The sequence below is a fragment of the Mustela erminea genome, chromosome X (assembly GCF_009829155.1).
Source record: "Mustela erminea isolate mMusErm1 chromosome X, mMusErm1.Pri, whole genome shotgun sequence".
In the NCBI taxonomy this organism is placed as follows: domain Eukaryota; kingdom Metazoa; phylum Chordata; class Mammalia; order Carnivora; family Mustelidae; genus Mustela; species Mustela erminea.
The window spans coordinates 111848632-111867566 of NC_045635.1; the positions used below are offsets into that span (position 1 = coordinate 111848632).

At 42.6% G+C, this 18935-nt stretch overlaps 1 protein-coding gene across 6 annotated transcripts in view; it reads right to left on the reverse strand.

Annotated features, from left to right (window-relative positions):
- Window positions 1-18935, reverse strand: part of HS6ST2 (heparan sulfate 6-O-sulfotransferase 2) — a 280230-nt gene that overhangs the window by 213869 nt on the left and 47426 nt on the right. Inside the window, exon 3 of one of the 6 annotated variants that reach the window (XM_032330789.1) lies at window positions 4390-4485. The exons of the other annotated variants lie outside the window; for them this stretch is intronic. Coding sequence (XP_032186680.1) covers window positions 4390-4485 — 96 coding nt within the window. The remainder of the gene's footprint in view (window positions 1-4389; window positions 4486-18935) is intronic. 6 annotated transcript variants of the gene reach the window in all.

The window sequence follows — 18935 nt, forward strand, 5'->3', positions numbered from 1 at the left end:
CAAAATCTATGGGATACAGCAAGAGAAATTCTAAGACTGAAGTTTATGGCATTATAAGCCTATCTCAAGAAACAAGAAAAATCTCAAATAAACAAACTACCTTTATATCTAAAGGAACTAGAAAAAAAAAGAACAAACACCCCAGCCATGGCAATGAGACAAAAGAAAAAGAAGAAGAAGAAGAAGAAGAAGAAATAAAAGACATCGAAATTTGTGACAAAGAAGTAACACTTGCTACTTGCAGGTGACATGATACTATACATAGAATACCTTAAAGATCATCCAAAAAAACTACCAGAACTGATAAACAAATTCAGCAAAGTCACAGGATAGAAAATCATTCTACATAAATCTGTTGCATTTCTATATACCAATAATGAAGCATCAGAAAGAGAAATTAAGAAAACAGTCCCATTTACAATTGCACCAAAAATAATAAGACACCTAGGAATAAGCCTAACCAAAGAGGTAAAAGACATATATTCTGAAAACTATAAAACATCGATGAAAGAAATGGAAAGACAGTCCCTGCTCATGGTTGGAAGAACAAATATTGTTGAAGTGTCTTTACAACCCAAAGCAATCTCCAGATTTAATGCAATTCTTGTCAAAACACTAACAGCATTTTTCATAGAACAAAAATCATAAAATGTATATGGAACCACAAAATAGCCAAAGCAAGTAAGAAAAAGAAAAGGAAAGCTGGAGATATCACAATTCCAGACTTCAAGTTATATTACAAAGCTGAAGTGATCAAAACAGTATGGTATTAACCCAAATACAGACACACAGATTGATGGAACAGAAGAGAAACCCAGAAATAAACCAACAATTATATGGCTAATTAATCTTCACTTAAGCAGGAAAGAATATCCAATGGGAAAAAGACAGTCTCTTCAACAGTGTTGGGAAAAACTGGACAGCCACATGCAAAAGAATAAAACTGAATCACTTTCTCTTTACCATACACAAAAATAAATTCAGAACAGATTAAATGTAAGACCTGAAACCATAAAAAATCCTAGAAGAGACCACAGGCAGTAATTTCTCTGATGTTGGACATAACAACATTTTTCTACTTATGTCTCCTGAGGAAAGAGTAATAAAAGTAAAAATAAAGTACTGGGACTATGTCAAAATAAAAAAACTTTTGCACAGTGTAGGAAACAATCAACAAATCTACAAAAACAGCCCACTGAATAGGAGAAGATATTTGCAAAGGACCTATTTGATAGAGTTAGTATCCAAAACATATAAAGAATTGATATAACATAACACCCAAGAAAAAAATAATCCAATTAAAAAATTAGCAGAAGACCCAGACATTGCTCCAAGATATCCAGATGGCCAACAGACACATGAAAAGATGCTCAACATCACTTATCATTAAGGAAATGTAAATCAAAACCATAATAAGATATCATCTCACACCTGTCAAAATGGCTATTATCAAAAAGACAAGAAACAGCAAGTGTTGGTGATGATGCGGAGGACAAGGGAATCCTCGTGCACTGTTGGTGGGACTGTTAATTGGTATAGTCACTATGGAAAACAAAATGGACATTCCTTAAAAACAAACAAACAAAAAAAAAAACTAGGAATAGAACTACTGTGTGATCCAGTAATTCCACTTCTGGGTTTTTATCCAAAAGAACCAAAACCACTTATTTGTCAAGTATGTGCATCCCTATGTTCATGGAAGCAATAACAGGCAAGATGGAAACAACCAAAGTTTCCATCAATAGATGAATAAATAAAGAAGATGTGGTATATACATATACCTAGATACACACACACACACACACACACACACCACACACACACACACACACACACACACACAAAAAATGGAATAATACTCAGGCACAAAAATAAATGAATTCTTGCCATTTGCAACAACATGAATGGACCCTAAAAGTATGATGCTAAGTGAAGTAAGTCAGACAGAGAAAGACTAAAAACAGTATGATTTCACTTACACGTGGAATCTGAAAAACCAAACAAATGAACAACTAAACAAAACTCACAGATGCAGAGAACAGATTGGTGGTTGGCAGAAGGGAAGGGGGTTGAGGAATGGGGGAAGAAGGGGTCAAGACATACAAACTTTCATTCATTAAATAAATAAATCATGGGGATATAAGGTACAAGAACATCATATTACGCATTACGTAACTTTGTACTAGGGCCCTCCAGGCCTCACCATGATTATAAGAACTGCCACTGATCGAGGTTCTACAATGTCCGATATGCCAAGCATCACACTGGTGCTTCAGAGTTGGGGTGCCTTTCATTCCCACAACAAACCTTTCAAAGTAGGCATTATGCCTACTTTAGGATGATGACACTGAGACTCAGAGAAATTAAACGACTTAGTATTTCATTTCCCTAATTGCTTAAGGATTCCAGACGGTAAGTGTCATGAGAAGCCATGTCTGTTTTGTTCACCAGCATATCTGTGGTGCCTAATAGAGTACCTGGAAAATAGTAGGCATTCCATAAAGATCTGCTTACTCACTGATGCCATGAAGTGACACATGAACAAATGGCTCTATCAACCCACAAAATCCAACAGGGTTCAGGGATTGGAGAAGAGATAATGTACTGAGGTATAATGACTGAGTTTTTAAAATAATAAAGATGATAAGCCAATTACTATCTAGAAATTTGTGAAGTTGTTGGACTGGCTTCAACTCTTCTCCCAGGCGCTGCAGAGCAACATGGCCCAAATCTTGAGACCCACATCCACTGCCAAATAGAACTCTTTTAAAACAGCATAGAGTGACTTCGACTGTTCTTTGCCTATGGAGAGAAGCATATTCTGAAAGAAAGCATTTCCTTCCCATTCCAGGTAACTGTATATGGTACCCTGATTTGGTCAGTGCTCTCCTTATCGCTAATTATAATGCTCACAGCATTCTGGAAACAACTATCAAAGACAGGCCATTATTAGAGTTCTTGGGTAAATTCAGACTTGACATGTGTGGAAATTCTGGATCAAAAATAGAACTTTCACCTCCTTAGACCAACCCCATCTAATAATTAAACCTGAATCAGTACCCCTTCCTAGAAGAATGTAATCAGTTGTCTTCCTTATGTAATATGTTGCTATTGTTCATACAGTAGGATCTTAAAAGTGATACTTACATAACATGTGAATGATCACTGGGCTGAAAACACTGTACACATCACATGGGATTAAATTTATCACATTTCCTTAAGGTTTTTAAAAATTAATCATATTTTTTGAAAAGTTATATTTTTTCCCAATAAAGACCAAATCCAATGCTACTGCCAACAGAGAGGTTTCCTGAGAGGTAATTACTATTAGTAAACTAATATTACTCCAGGAAAGTAGCCACAATCCTGCTGGTAGCCAGACAAGAAGATGGAATGACATTAAACAAAGCTATTGTGGGAAACTCATTATAAAAGAAAAACGATATCCCCAAAATAAACACTCAAGCTGCGTCAAATCAGATACCAAATTATTTGGAAATAAAATTATCTTTGAGAGGATATTTACTATAAGCAGTCAAGGTTTAAACAAATAAAATTATAGGAGAAAAAAGACCCAATTTTCTCCTGAGGATTTATCATGGTTAAACAGGCAATCTCCTGCAGCTCGAGAAGGCAAGGCGATAACTCCAGGAGTTGCTCTCAGGACAGAAGACTAAAGGTTATAAGCACAAGAAGGTTATACTGTGTATTGAAAGGAAATCTAAGGTAGTACTTGAAAGGCTCAATAAAAGCTGATTGTGAGCTGGGTACTCAAGGTAGAAATAAAACAGCCCCTGCCTTTGGGCCAAACAAAATCCATCACAGAAAAAAAAAATGATCTAGGCCATATTTGTCTACTGGATATTTCTACCCCAAAATGTGAAAACTTCACACTCAAGTCCCAGATGGAGAAGTGATTTGGTGGAGACCACACCCAGCCAGTAAGTAAGGTGAAGACAGGGACTTTGGACTCTTCTGTTCATTCGAAAGAAGACTGACACAGGGTGTGCTCCAAAAATAATCTGTTCAAGGAGGAAGGAGAGAGAAGGAAGAAGGAAGAATCAATTCAGTAGAATTCAGAAAGTATGATATAAGCTGTCCTGCTCAGAATTACAGGAGCATACCTGGCATGGCACCTGGTTCCAGAAGTTTGCAGTCTATTTGGGGGTAAATAAGATGTACACAAGAAAGGTGGGACCAAACTACAAATGTTCCATGATGTTCCATGCTGAAAGCCAAAGGTATTGGTATGGATGTCAACCCTGCCAAGAGGCTGATGAACTCCTACGGTCTGTGAATTCTTGAGTGCAAAACAAGAAGCTCTAGGAGCCAATGAAGACACTAATCTGACTGGAGTTCCAAGCACATTGACTACCTAACACAACAAACCTCTTCACGGTTTCCCAACTGCATCCAGCTGGCATTATTTCCTGCGGTCCTCCCAAAGCACTAGGTGGTAGGCAGGGAGTGGGAGGCTGATCTCCTCTGAAAAGAAAAGAGAAGACACATTCTCAGAAATGAGAATTCATCGGACCCAGCGCTGTACGGGGCTGGCACCCTTCCAGGTCCGGAAAGTTGGCGGGGTCTTAATGTGGACATTTGTTGCCTAGGTAGGATGAGAAGATGCAAGGCGGCCACAGAAGAGTTAAGAAAAATTGTTGGGTGGTGCAACAGAATCAAAGCCCAGCTGAGAAATGTGGAGATGATGGAGAGAAGGCAAGCACTTCCTCTAGTGCACAAGCTGAGCCCTGCTCCCCCTTGTTCCATAACAACCATTTGGACAGAAGCCACTACACCAGCTCCCCACTGGGGATGGCTGGCGCTGCCCCTAGGACACGTGGTGCCTTTATGTAGAAAACCAAAAGTGCCCTCTCCAGGCACACCTTCCTCCAGGATGATATGGCCCCCTTCCAGAGCACAGGGCTTGATGTGTGAAGCACAGACTGCAGTTCAGCTCCGATGTCTTTCCTCAACAAGGTGCTTTATACAATACCCAGCTGCACACCCCAAGATGCCGATCCTGGAAATCGCCCATTCTGTCTCTGACCTGCCTTACTAGAAGGCACTTCCTTGTACAGAGTCTAAATCCACCTCCCACTAGGATGTGTTAGGTGGGAAATATCAAAGTCCCTTTCCCACAGACGGCCCTTCAGACACAGGGGCTTTTGGGCCCCTCTTCAATCAAGCCATGGCAGGGAGCAATCTCCTCGGCAAGAAACCCAAAGGGCCCCAAAGCCACAGCATAACCACAAGTGTCGCCGAAAGCAGGCTTACAGAGAAGCTATCATAAAGGGACTGGAAATACCAGGAAGAACTCTCTACAGACAAGGATCATGACAAATTTTTCAACACTCTAAACGAAGCAGTCAAAACATGAAACGTGGGGGAAAGGAGAAGTTGCCGAATATGCAAATACATGCACTTGCAAGAGCCCCAGAGTCTGAACAACAAGGACCGGGGAGGAACAGAAAGCAAGGCTGAGAGGGAAGAAGGTGAGAGTGTAGTAAAATGATAAATCATTCCAGAGATGGGGGCTTAAAGGTGGGGACTAGAACTGCTTAGGAAAAGAAGGTAAGAAAAGGCAGGTGGGGAGGAAGAGTAAAGGGGAAAGGAAGGGAAGAAGGGAGTGGAGGAGAGAAATAGCTTACACCCAGATGCATGTCTGGTTGTCTGTGTTGGCCGCTGGAGTTCACCAATGAACGTGACTCCAGGGAAATCAAAGCCAACACCTTCTTATTAATTCTGCCTTTATCATATTCATTGAAACAGTAGCTCTGTCTAAGGGAGGGATCTGTGTATGTGTGGGAGGGGGTGGGTGGTTTGTTGATTTTTTTTTCCCCCTAAGGGAAGTCCACATAGAATGTGGTCTGCAAAATCTGGCCTGAACGATGTTCTTCTTGGGCATGGGTGTATCTGAGAGCATATGAAAGGCATATTGTCAGTCTGCAGTTGACTTGGTTTAGAGTGCTTCAGCTGGGCTTTTCCCAAGTCTACTGCATTTGGATTTTCTTCTGGTATTTCGTGTTCATAATATGCCATTTAATTTGCCACAGCACATTTGACCAGATGGCCCCCTTTCATTTCCACTACCTCTGCCGAATCTGCCCAGAGTATTTGTACATCTTTCTCCTGCCAATCATCACAGAATAAATCTTTTCCCCTAAAGCAGCTTTTTCTTCTACTGACTCTGTTCCACAGAAGGCTGAATAATCCTGATGGCTCGCTGTTCATCTAAATGGGGAGTAGGTTTCTGAAGGCCAAGGGAGAAAAGGAGCAGCGTCCAAAAAGCAACGGTGCCCAATGACAGAATTCATTTCTGCCACAGCCTGTGTGGGTTTTCATTTCTATTTTATTTATTACGAAATAGGATATAGGTAGATAAAGTAAAAATAAGTCACCCATAAGCCCATGATCCTAACATAACAACCATTTTCATTTCCCTGAGCTCCCTTGCTAGAGGTCCACATGAATATCCTTAAACATGGTCAAAATACTATAGTCCAGGGTGCCTGGGTGGCTCAGTGGGTTAAGCCTCTGCCTTCAGCCCAGGTCATGATCTCAGGGTCCTGGGATCGAGTCCCGCATTGGGCTCTCTGCTTGGCAGGGAGCCTGCTCCCTTGTCTCTCTCTCTGCCTACTTTTGATCTCTCTCTGTCAAATAAATAAATAAAATCTTTAAAAAGATAAATTTAAAAAGTAATAATAAAAAAGAAAGAAATAGGGCGCCTGGGTGGCTCAGTGGGTTAAGCCGCTGCCTTCGGCTCAGGTCATGATCCCAGGGTCCTGGGATCAAGCCTCGCATCGGGCTCTCTGCTCAGCAGGGAGCCTGCTTCCTCCTCTCTCTCTGCCTGCCTCTCTGCCTGCTTGTGATCTCTGTCTGTCAAATAAATAAATAAAATCTTTTAAAAAAAAAAAAGAAAAGAAAAGAAAGAAAGAAATATTATAGTCCAGATACAAAGGCGCATCTTACTGGTTTCCATTTGTCATTAATAAAGATGTCCCAAGTTGTTACACAGTGGTCATAATGATTATTTTCACAGATGTACAATATTCCAAGGAGTATGTGCAGCCCCCTAAATGACTGGGTATTTTCTACTACTTCCCTTTGTTTCCTTATTAGGGCTGACACTATAAATATAAATAGTCACATATTCAATATACAAACTTTTCCCCCCACTTTAAAGATATGGTGGTAGAAGGAGGTAAATTTCATCAAATTTCCTTTTCAAATCAGAGTACTTTTAGCTGTCATTAGCAACTTATGAAAAACCAGGTGTACCACCTCTCCCCAACACACAGAAATATCATTTTTCTTAAATTTTGGTAATTCTAAGTTATGGGGTGCTGTCTCATCATCATCTACATTGTACCTCTTCAAAAGGCCCCATTTCCACTGCTCCCTATAGTTCATTCACTAACTGTATCACCTGATCTGTGAATTATCTGTCCAAATTCTTGTCCATTAACTTACCTGGGTGTCTTAAGACCAATATTCCCCAAATCTGTTTTCCTTTGTATTCTAAGTATTTTTTTTTTATTGTTCACAAGTCGTTTTTTTAAGTTTATCTATTTTAGTAATCTCTACTCAAAACATGAGGCTCGAACTCATGACCCCAAGATCAACAGTCACATGTTCTACCGACTGAGCCAGCCAGGCACCTCCATAAGTCTTTGATTCTTAAGCAGCCAACATCTATATATTTTTTTGCTTCATGATTTCTTTAGTTCAGAACTCGCCACATAACAGATGGTTTCTCAAATGAATTTTCCACTGGTTTTTTTTTCTGTGATTTGATTTTTAAAATAAGTTTATTCTTTAATAATTGAATCATATGCCATTTGAAATCGATTTTCATATAATATATCAGGTTAGGGGCTTATGTATATTTATTTTGTAGCCAGTTTTCCCCAAGCCATCAGTTAAATAACGCTTCCATTCCTTATTTTTTGGTGATGTCCAGTTCATCACACACTCAGTTCTTATATATGAATGTAAATAGAACACACAAACATCTATTTTCATTTTTCGATATTTTTTCAGCTTTACTGAGGTCAAACTGACAAATAAAACTGTAAGATATTTAAAGTGTACATCATGATCTGGTATACATATATGATGTGAAACTATCCCTCCCATCTAGTTAGTTAATACATCCATCATCTCACAGATTTCTCTCTCTCATTTTTTTTTGGGGGGGGACGAGAATATTTAAACTCTATTCACATAGCAAATTTCAATTTTACGATACAGTGTTATCTCTTTTCATATCCATACGCCGTTTTTTCCTGTTCCATTAGCCACACTATTTGGGGACCAGGGTCATGCTGTTTTAATGACTATTGTCCTTTATTGTGTATTTATCAGCTTTCTTCCTTTGTATGGTTAATTACAAAGGTACTGGCAGTGTTTTCTCACAAATCTGGACACAACGGGAGCAGGCACTGTCTAAGAAATGGTCAGAGAACAACGAGATAAGGACACTGGCTTCAGAATCAAATCCCCGCTCTGCCATTTACTAGCTCTGTGACCTTGAGAAAACTATTTAGCCTCCTTGATCCATAGCCTCTTTGTACCTCATATCCACATCATTCAATACTGTAGCTACTGGCCACATTGTCTATTTACATCTTAACTTATCACAATCAAAGCTGATGAATTAAATCATCTGCTCCTTGGTTGCACTAGAAACATTTCAAGGGCTCAATATTCACATGGGTTGTTGGAGTTAAATGGTGCTGGTATTATAGGACATTTCCATCATCTTGGAGATTTCTACTGAACAGACACACATAAGGTTGATGTGATGACTACAGAAGATCCTTCATGGAAAGCACTTAGTACACAACCCCGTGCACAGTAAACGCTTGACAGTAACTATAGCTGTAGCAGTAACAGTGTGAGATACAACTGGTTTCAAATAAATATTAAAGTACGTACTACCTAGTAAAATGGAAAGGGTTGTCATCAAGTTATATTCGTCCCTGAAAGCAAGAGACCACTTATAAATCGGTGGTTGAGGAAGGAGAAGAAATTGATCGGTCTCTTCAAGGTGGACAGACATGGCCTCAGGCCTGAATTACAATTCCAAAGGCGCTCGGATTCTTCAGGATTGAGATTTGGCACCTCAGCGAAACTATCTCTACCAGAAAAGAGACAATACATGTGGAAATATTTCAATGCTGCTCTCTCTGGAGCATTCGAGAGTCTAAAGTTTGGTGTCCTGAGTGGAATCCTCCCACTAAAGTGTATATCTTAAGGGTCCGAGCAATCAGTGCCAGTTGTCAGTATCATTAATAGGTGGATGAAATGGCACTTGATAAGTTACAGCTCAGTGTCTGAAATACATTTAGTTAAAATCATTCCTCCAAAATCTGATAAGCTCTCAGGGAATCTGACATGCCTTAAGTTATCAGCAGTGTAAAGATGTCCACCTTGCCAACAGATGCGTTTAAGCCCTGGCCACTATCTTCTCTTGCCACCCAACACCTGTCTAGTGGTCACGCCTCACTGCGGTTGGTTGGTACATGGTAAAGATGTGTGCACATGCCAGTATTATTCTTAGCACAAACTCTGTAACTCCTGAGTGGAAGTGGGAGAGACCCTCGAACAACCCACATCAGCCCCCCTTTATCAGTGTGGAGACCTGAGAGTTGGTCATAGTCTGACACAAGGAATCAGTTTAACTCCAGGACATACTTACTTTATAACTGGAAGTTTCTGCCTCTTAATTCCCTTCGCCTCTTTCACCCATCCCCTTGGGCAACCATTCTTTTGAAGAGTCCATTTATTTTTTGTGGTGGTTTTTTTTTTTTTATGTACTGCACAGGGACTATAGTCAATAATATTGTAGACTTGTTGTATGGTGACAGACGGAGACCCCACTGTGTCACATACAGGACTGTCAAATGACTGTGTCGGTACACCTGAAACTAATATAACACTGACGTCAACTGTACGTTGATAATGAAAAATTAAAACAAAGAGAAAATAAATCCGTTCCAAATCCCATAGAGATAAGGTCCTTGTACCGATTGTAAAAGTCAGCCTTTCAACTAAATTTCCATTTGCTTCAACCACTTTCTATGAATAGACTATCTTCTATGAGCTTTCTTAAATCTTAGGATATTAAAGCTGGTGAGAGATCCAGTGGGGACTGAGACGACTTGTCTTACAGTTCAGGACAACAAGTAGGAAGAGTGAAGAAGTGACTTACCCAAGGTCATAGCTAATTAAGGGCGGAGTTACTAGCACCCGGGTGCACTCTTTCCCAGAGGAGTGCTCCTGAAACAAACCAGGTGCTTCAGGAGTATTTTACATACATACTAACAAGTCTTGTCATTTAAGAAAATCCCTCAATATGATCATACAAACTGTCGGGTTTTTTTCATAAAGTTAATATTTGCCACTCAAAACGTTCACTGAGAAGCTACTCTACACTGAATGTTGGTGTCTTCCCACCCCGCCCCCTCACCCGTCACCCCCTCCCCCTGCCTCCCACACCTGCCAAATTCTGATGCTGATATCCTAATCCCCCAAATGATGGTATTTGGCAGTAGAGGTTTTGATAGGGAATTTGGTTATGAATGAGATTAGCATCCAGATAAGAGGGACCCCAGAGAGCTCCCACACCCCTTAGGCCAGGTGGAGACACCTTGAGAAGACAGCTGGCCAGGAACCAGGAAGCAAGTCCTTACCATGCACCTGATGTACAATCCCCAGTTTTCAGAACCTGTGAGAAATAAATATCTATTGTTTATCAGCTCCCCCCCCATTCCGGATCTATGGAGTTCTGTTATAGCAGGCCTGAAGGGACTCAGGCAGAGGCTGACTCCCTGTCCTTTTGGGATACTAAGAAATGACCCAGACTTTTGTGTTTCTGAAAGTGGGGGAAAAAAATAAATCAATGTGAGATCGTTCCAGAATTATATTACACAAAGAAGCTTTACAACGAGATATTTTAAACAATAAAAAAAAAGATGGCCATGAAACAATCAATAAAATGCTCTCTTTCTGGACAGGCTGATCAAAGCCCTGCAGAGTCCTCAGAAGCAGAGGCGATGCCCTGCTGAGTCCCACGGCTGAGTCATGTGAACATCAAGCCATCTTCCAACTCCGCTCATCAACTCCGGCAATCACCAAACTGCATTAGGGCCAATTAAACGTTTCGGAGATTTAAAAAAAAAATTAGAAAGAAAGGGGGAAAGATTTGGCAGCAGCAAGCACCGAGACACGTAACACGGAAATTTGGCGATTGGTACACGGTGACAAGTCTCAGTAAGATACCAATTATTCTGCTTTGCTGTCTTGCCCCTATTGCAAAACCTCAGGATCAGGGTGGGTATGCTCCAGATCCCGCCTTCTGCTGTGTTGGTGACACCTCTCCCCATTCATCCTCTCAACATTTCTCCCAGGGAAGCCAGGAGACAGTTACTCTGGGAATGACAATGAGAGGTTTTGGGTCCTCGTTCATGCATCCAAATATGACGTGATTCCAGACTTTTCGTTCCTGACAATGTCCCCTTCCCATCAGACCTCTGGTGATGGGAAGATATCCAAATACTTTAGAAATGGAAGCCTCTGTGGGAAACTTCATGTTTGCTTCATGCTTCTACCTGAAACATCTACTCAGACTTACACAAACTACAGGCTCGGCATCCACGTAATTTCAAGATGCATCTGCTGAACGCACAGGAAAGTGAGGGGGTGAATGTATATATGGCTTTCATCACCTGAGCAGCCATCAGTGAAACAAACATATGAACCGGTTAAGAACTGAGGTAGCCATGTACTTAATGATCAAGGACAAGAATTTGGTTCAGGACTCGAAGCAAACAGACCTAGATGTGGGATGAGTCTGTGAGCAGCCTCCAGGGCAGTCTCCTTGCAAGACAAATCCGTGGTGACTAACGTAACATAAGAAAAAAAGAAATAAAAATTTTTAACAGATGAATCCAAAGATTCACTGTCCTAACAGTAGACAAAGTGCCCCCCTCAAGGGATGAGACGTTGTCTTTATGCCTCTGACCACTTTCTAAGGCTTCCTCCGACTCCCGAACGGTAGTCCTGCACCACAAGTTTCCCCTTCAGCAGCCAGAGGCTTTGTGTAGGGCTCTCTGCCAGGTTTATCGATAACACTGAAGCTACAGAGCTGCCCTAGATCCAAGAGGGCACTGGCCCAGCATTCTTGCCCCGGCCTTGGGGATTCTCTGCGTGTACTTTGAGACAAACAATTGATCCATGAATCCTGGCAAGAAGAATTTCTCCTAGAGCTGCCCTGGCAAAAAGGAAGGATTTGAAGCAATAAACAGAATCATCAGTGCAAATGTATTTCAATTTTGAAACACTCTCCTTAGATCACAAGGGAAGCCAAAGCGACGGGTCGTGGTAAAACCCTCCACACCAACAGCCCAGGATGCCGGATGCCGGCAGGACTCAGCGGTGCTGATGGTAACTCGCTCAAGGCCCAGACTCGTTTCTCCCTAATGCTACCACCAAAAGGACAACGCTCCCTTCAAGAGTCCCCAGAACCCCACCTGTGCTGCCACCCCCTCCAACCGGTTATGTGTGAATGGAAAACCCAAATCCCAGCCCGGTCTTCAGCCAGCACAATATCCGGGCCAAGGTAACTGCCAAAGGCCTCCCTGGACTTGGCCAGCTGTTCCACCCCGTGGGAGAGGCTCTTCCATAAACCCACCCCTTCCAGCCAGGAAACACGTGGCAGAAAGTGGACAGCAGACAGTCTCGGGGATGCTCTTTGTCTGGGCCTCTGCCACCTCAGAGAGGGCAGGGATGCAAAATAGGGGTCCCAAGGTCCAAGGTAATGAGATCCACTTCCTAGAGACAAGAATGTTGTTGTTACTTCTCTCAAGAAGCCTGGCTCACTGGCAGAGCGATGAAACTGCTAGGGGTGTCAAAGCCTGGGACAGGGAACAGGTAGCTGGGGTAGGATAAATATGGTCCCTGCTGGTGGCATGCATTGTCAACTCATCCACAACAGCAGAACCACCGAGGCGCTAACCTGTTCTTGGGAGAAGCAGAAAGCAGGGGAGAAGTTACATTAATTTTTAAACAGGGTTACTTTCATGCTCCCTTCAGTCCAAGGTTTAATGTCAGCATTTAAAAGGTTTGGGGACTGTGAGTTCCGCTCTAGAGATGGAGCCCTGGTATCTTCCTGCCCAGCCCTGCTGGAGAGGCCATGAGCAGTCTCGAAGTCCCCCATCTGCAAGGGCTAGCAGGTTCCTAGTCAGGAACCAGCCAGCTGTGTCAGCAGCACCCAAGATGCCCGAGCGTTTTGTTATGGGCTAGGGAACTGGTTAGCTTGCAATTAGCACAGACCTTTCTGGAAAGCTCCTCCTGGGGGGCACTTGATGAATGGCAGAGGAGACCTCACATAAATTCATTTTCATTAGCTGATAAAAACAAGGGTGTTACCCATCTATAGAAAGACACACTTCAGGCTCAAGTCCATAGTCCAAAGCTTGGAGAAGTGGATGTTTTATTTTTTAAAAAAAAAAGAAGACTTTTAAGATCACAAAACTTTTTTTTGTGGGGGAGTGGCAGGAGCGAGGAGATACTTGCTTTTACACAAACTTTCTGTTCTCTGTTAGCCCACAGAAGGGCTGCCTGGCGCGGGGGGGGGGGTGTCCCCAAAAGGATGTGAAGTGAAAATCCAAAGGTAGAGTCATTAAAAGAAAAAAAAAAAAAACTCAACTTCTTTGGAAAAGATGCTTGAACTGAAAGTTTTGCCAGTTGGCCATTTCAATGCAGGGGACTGGAAAACAAGCACAGGCCTACAAGGAGGGCCTCCAGTCCTGAGAAAATCCTGAAATACCTCTTCTCCAACATGCAGGTCTATAATCACGTCTGTGACAAATACGGGCTTGCTTAGGTAATCCCCTGAGCCCCACTCCCCAGCCCCTTTGTGGTGAAAATATCGAGGGACAAAGGGGACTGGAGGATGGGTAATTTATGTGAGAATGGAAGGCCTAATCCCCTGCCACCTTAGGCAAACTTCATTAACGGGTCCCCATTTACTGAAGAGCTGAGATTCATCCAGGGTTCTGCAGGCGTCAGGTGCTAAATGAATTGGACTCGGGTGGGATCTGGATCTCCGGACATCCCCCCTCTCCCTTTAATAGTTCTTTGAATGGTAGAGCTTTAAATGAGGCTATTTGCGACCTGGAGACAGAATAACAACTCCTTTTCAAGTAAGCCGCATCGCATCTCAGGGGGAGGGGTGTTTACACTGAGGCTTGCCTTCCCTCGCAAGGTTTTGTGTTTTTTGAGACTTGATTGCTTGTGGTCCCAGGGAAGAAAAACCGGCCATGGGGTAGAGAGGTTCCGGGAAGAATGTGTGAGTGGGGAAAAGAATTAGAGGATGGCGGAGGCACCTACTCCTTTAAGGTGGGAGGGAGGGGAGAGACAGCTTGAGAGGGCAGAGGAGTCAGTGGCTGCTAAGCCCTCCCCCGCCCCCCACTTCCAGCCTGATAGCGCCTTCATTTTAACCCTTGGTTTCCCTTGGCTAAAGGGAAAATCACACTCTGGGCTGGCTTCCCTGTTCCAATCCAGATAATACCTCGTGGTGGAAAATTCAGAGGGGGAAACATTTGTCGGAGTGATCTCCTCCAGATCCAAGGTGGGAATCTGGGCAAGCAAATAGGATATTTCCCCCCACATCAAGGACAGGAATTTAAAAAAAAAAAAATTAGCCTGTTTTACTGGCTGCCACTCAAAGACCTGGAAACATTTACTAGCAAATGTAATTACTTTGCATTTTAGGAGCTAGAGCTAGCAAAGCTAAAAAAAAAATTAATTTTTTAAGTCACGCAATCCAAGATACAGGCAGCCTGTCTTCCACACACATTCGTCAGGGGCTTTTAGGAAAACCGCCACATCAGGACAGTCCACTGAGGCCATTTTACCCCCAGACAGTATTTATTAAATACCCCCCGCCCTTTGCTAAACACTTACACATCCCTTAACAAATAGCCCAATGAGGAAAGTGGGCATTAATCCCTCCATTTTACAGGTGGAGAACTATGAAGCTCTAAATGTGGCAATTCAGTACCTGCTGGCACTCACTGTTTCTAAAATATCTACCCATATATGCTCTCTTTTAATCCTCACTGCGCCTTTTCAAATGATGTACCTCAGGTATGGGTGAGATTCATAATGTATGAAAGAAGGCGAATAAGCTCAGAAACTGTAGTGAGATCATGGAAGACCACACACCCAATCCGTAGCAGGCCCGGGGCTGGAATTCGGTCCTGGGACTCTAACCCCTCAGATCCGGCAGCTTGCTATCCGAATCTTTCCCTCCCTGGCCGTCTGGCTCAACCAGGGCTCCCTAAAAGGATTGGCTCGACATAATAAGGAAGGTTGTTCATGCAACAAAGCCACACTCCCCAGACGCTGTGCCAGATACTGTGAGGGAGTCAGGTCTGAACTGCATACCTGCTCTTCTCAAGTATCTGCCAGTCTAATGGCAACAGTGTTCTAGAACTCACTGACCTCCACAATAAGCCGTACCCCGGAAAGAGGGTCAGAGAGGCACTGACTAAGCCACCAATTCCGGATGTGGAGGGAGGGAAGTCTGGGAAGGCTTCTTGGAGGAAGTGGTCTGGAAATCAAGTAGGAGATGGAATTAAAGACAATCCAAGACATGGGAGTAAGAATATCTGAAAGAAGATTGCGGGGTAGGAGGGGTAGAGCCATTTGGGAGTAGGACATAAAACCCTTTCTAGCAAGATGTATTCCTCTAAGTAATAAGCAGTTGTAAACCTACTGCAGCTACTAAGGCTATAGCAAGTGGTTCGGCTCATAGTCAATGTGAACTTTAAAACTGAAGAGACATTCTGTACCACACAAAGAATGTATTTGCTTTTTTTGAATACGCGAAGACAGTGAATTACAGCAAATGCCAATGAAATGCTCCTAAATGATGCTAGAAAGCCAAATAGAATCTCAAAGATGGCACAAAATATTAATTTAAAGAAAATAAGATCATTTGGAATATAAATCAAGGATAATCAACCCATCACATTGTCCAAATCTGAAACATTTTCAATAAGGTACCACATCTGAGGCCCCACGTACAATCAGACAATTTTCTTGGATAATACAACTTTAATACAGAGCATCACAAAATGCTTCCCTGGCACCCTGAGCCAGTCCCAATCCTGAAATAAAAACAAGAAAAGCAGTAATGATGCCTGGGAAAGCAATATTTGAAAACCCCATTGCCAAGATGAAGAATGTCATAAAAAGAAATTAAATAAACTTTATCAAAGCCAGCAATGCCCCAGTGGCTTCAAGCTCCCCAAACAGATTGCTTGACAGAAAAAAACAACACAAATCATGAAAATTACTAATTATACGCATTTAAGGAATGAACATCTATGTTTAATTAGCAAATTGGAATGGAAAACCCAGTTTCAAGGGCCTTCAGCCTCCTCTCGCTAAGCAGGAGACCAGTGAGTTCTTTGGTCCTGGTTTAAAACACATGCAAAGCAAGCAAGCTAGCAGTGCAAAGGCTAACCCCTCGAGGAATGCCTCCTAGTAACTAGAGAGTCCTGCTAAGGCAAGCCCAGGTTTGCAATGCCCCTCTCCCACTGCCTATCAGCTCCACCCCATGAAGAATGTCTGTTCCAAAGAGCAACACATTTTCAGAATATGGTATGTATAGCAACTATGGCTATCTCTCAACTCCTGGAAACATACTATTTGCATCTTATTTGAAGTTCTAGCACTTTCTGGTAAGTAGGACAGGAAATTGACACCCTCCCAGGACCTGATTGAAAACCTATACTATTCAACCACAAAGAGGTGGTTAAAACAAAGGGAGCACAGGATTTCCCTCCAGCAGGCTTAACTAGAGCTGTCATGGTTGCAATCAGAGGGATTCGAATTTTCGGGCTAGAAGGAACCTGAGCAATCGGCTTTTGAGTTCAGTTCAATCTTCAATTCAAATTTTTTCTTAACCAGCTGAACACCTCGGAGGAAGCCTCTGCTTGGGGCACTGGAAATACAAATTGAAGATCCAACGCATTGTGGCGATCGTGCAGCAATATACACAAATACGAATCATTATCGTGTACACCCGGAACTAACATATGTTATGTGTCAATTATGCCACAATTAAAAAGAGAAAAGATAGAAGAAAGACTCTATGCTGTGGAAGCACACGCTGACAGGGAAACAGTCAACAAAGAAGCAAAAGGACCTACAGGGCCATGAGACTCTTTTTCCATGGTTTGGAAGCTGAGTACCTACAATGTTCATGACTGTCTCTTGGCACACCTCCACTCCCCGCTCTTGCCCATAAGAACACAGCACTCCAAGATGTACACTGACCTAGACTTCAGGGGCCACTTTAGTCCAGCCCTGTAGCTAAACACAGGAGCCCTTCTTCAGAAAGAGTGCCAAGTGGTTAGTGGCCAGCTTCTGCTGGAACACTCCAGGTGTGAGCCAAAACTTCCCCAGGATTTGCCACTACATCACAGATATTAACAAAATGTTTATTCACGGATGTATTTCTTTCTCTCGGGCACACCTTCACGCTTGCATCCTTCCACCTCCCTCTACCCCAAAATTAAATGTGGTACCTAAGTATAGAGAGAAGACTCTCATTTGAGAAGACACATTGTAAATTTAGTAGAAATTCATTTCCATCAACTTTTCGCACGTCCCAATCCACAGCAGGCTGGGGAGTGGTTTTCAGTGGGGAGGGTTTCTGTTCTGAGTCAAAGGAAAGGGCATGAAGACCACCAAGTCCTGAGGGTACCAAAAGCAGACTCAGTAGGGGAGAAAGGAAGAGATGGGAGTAATCAGTGATGGATATGATCAGAGGCTGAGGTCTTCGGAGTAGAACCACTTTCACGAAGTATAAGATGAAACATTCCTGGGGCACCTGGGTGGCTCAGTGGGTTAAAGCCTCTGCCTTCGGCTCAGGTCATGACCCAGGGTCCTGGGATCGAGCCCCACGTCAGGCTCTCTGCTCAGCAGGGAGCCTGCTTCCCTTCCTCTCTCTCTGCCTGCCTCTCTGCCTACTTATGATCTCTCTCTGTCAAATAAATAAGTAAAATCTTTTTAAAAAAAGATGAAACGTTCTTAAGGCATGGCGACTAATGGTCACCAGTACTGTATACTTGAAAGTTCCTTAGAGAGTAGCTGCTCAGCATTCTCACTACCCCTCCCAAAAGTAACTGTGAGATGACGGTTGTGTTGGTTTACCTTACTGTGGTCCTCATTTCACAATATATACTTGTATCAAATCATCACGTTGTACACCTTCAGCTTACACAACATTCTATGCCAATTATATCTCAGGAAGGCTGGAAAAAAATAAAAATAAGAAATGAAAAAGAACATGGGGCACCTGGGTCGCTCAGTGGGTTAAGCATCTGCCACCAGCTCAGGTCATGATCCCAGGGTCCTGGGATCAAGCCTTATGTCAGGCTCCTTGCTCAGCGTGGAGCCTGCTTCTCCCTCTCCCTCTGCCTGCAGCTCTGCCTACTTGTGCTCTCTCATTCTGACAAACAAATAAAAATCTTTTAAAATGATTTTTAAAAAAGGAAGTCAGATAAAATATGTGACTGTGCTAGTGGGCACATGAGTGGAAGAGCATGGAGCAGAAATGCATATCATCAAAGCTAGAAGAGTGGAGAAACAGTGACACTTTAGAGGTCATCAGTGTGCAAATAAGGAGATGATGGGTGGAAAAAAAGACTATGATCAGCAACACAAAGGTTTTGAATTTCTTCCCCACTAACCGAAGGAGTTCAGATGCATAAGCAACAATAATCCCTCCTACCCCATGCACCTGTTAAAGACTTTACTTTGGGCCTAGAGAGTAATAATGGCAGCTAGTACTCAGAGAATGCTTACTGTGTGCCCGGCCCTGGGTTGTGTGCTTTACAGAGATGATTTCATTTAAT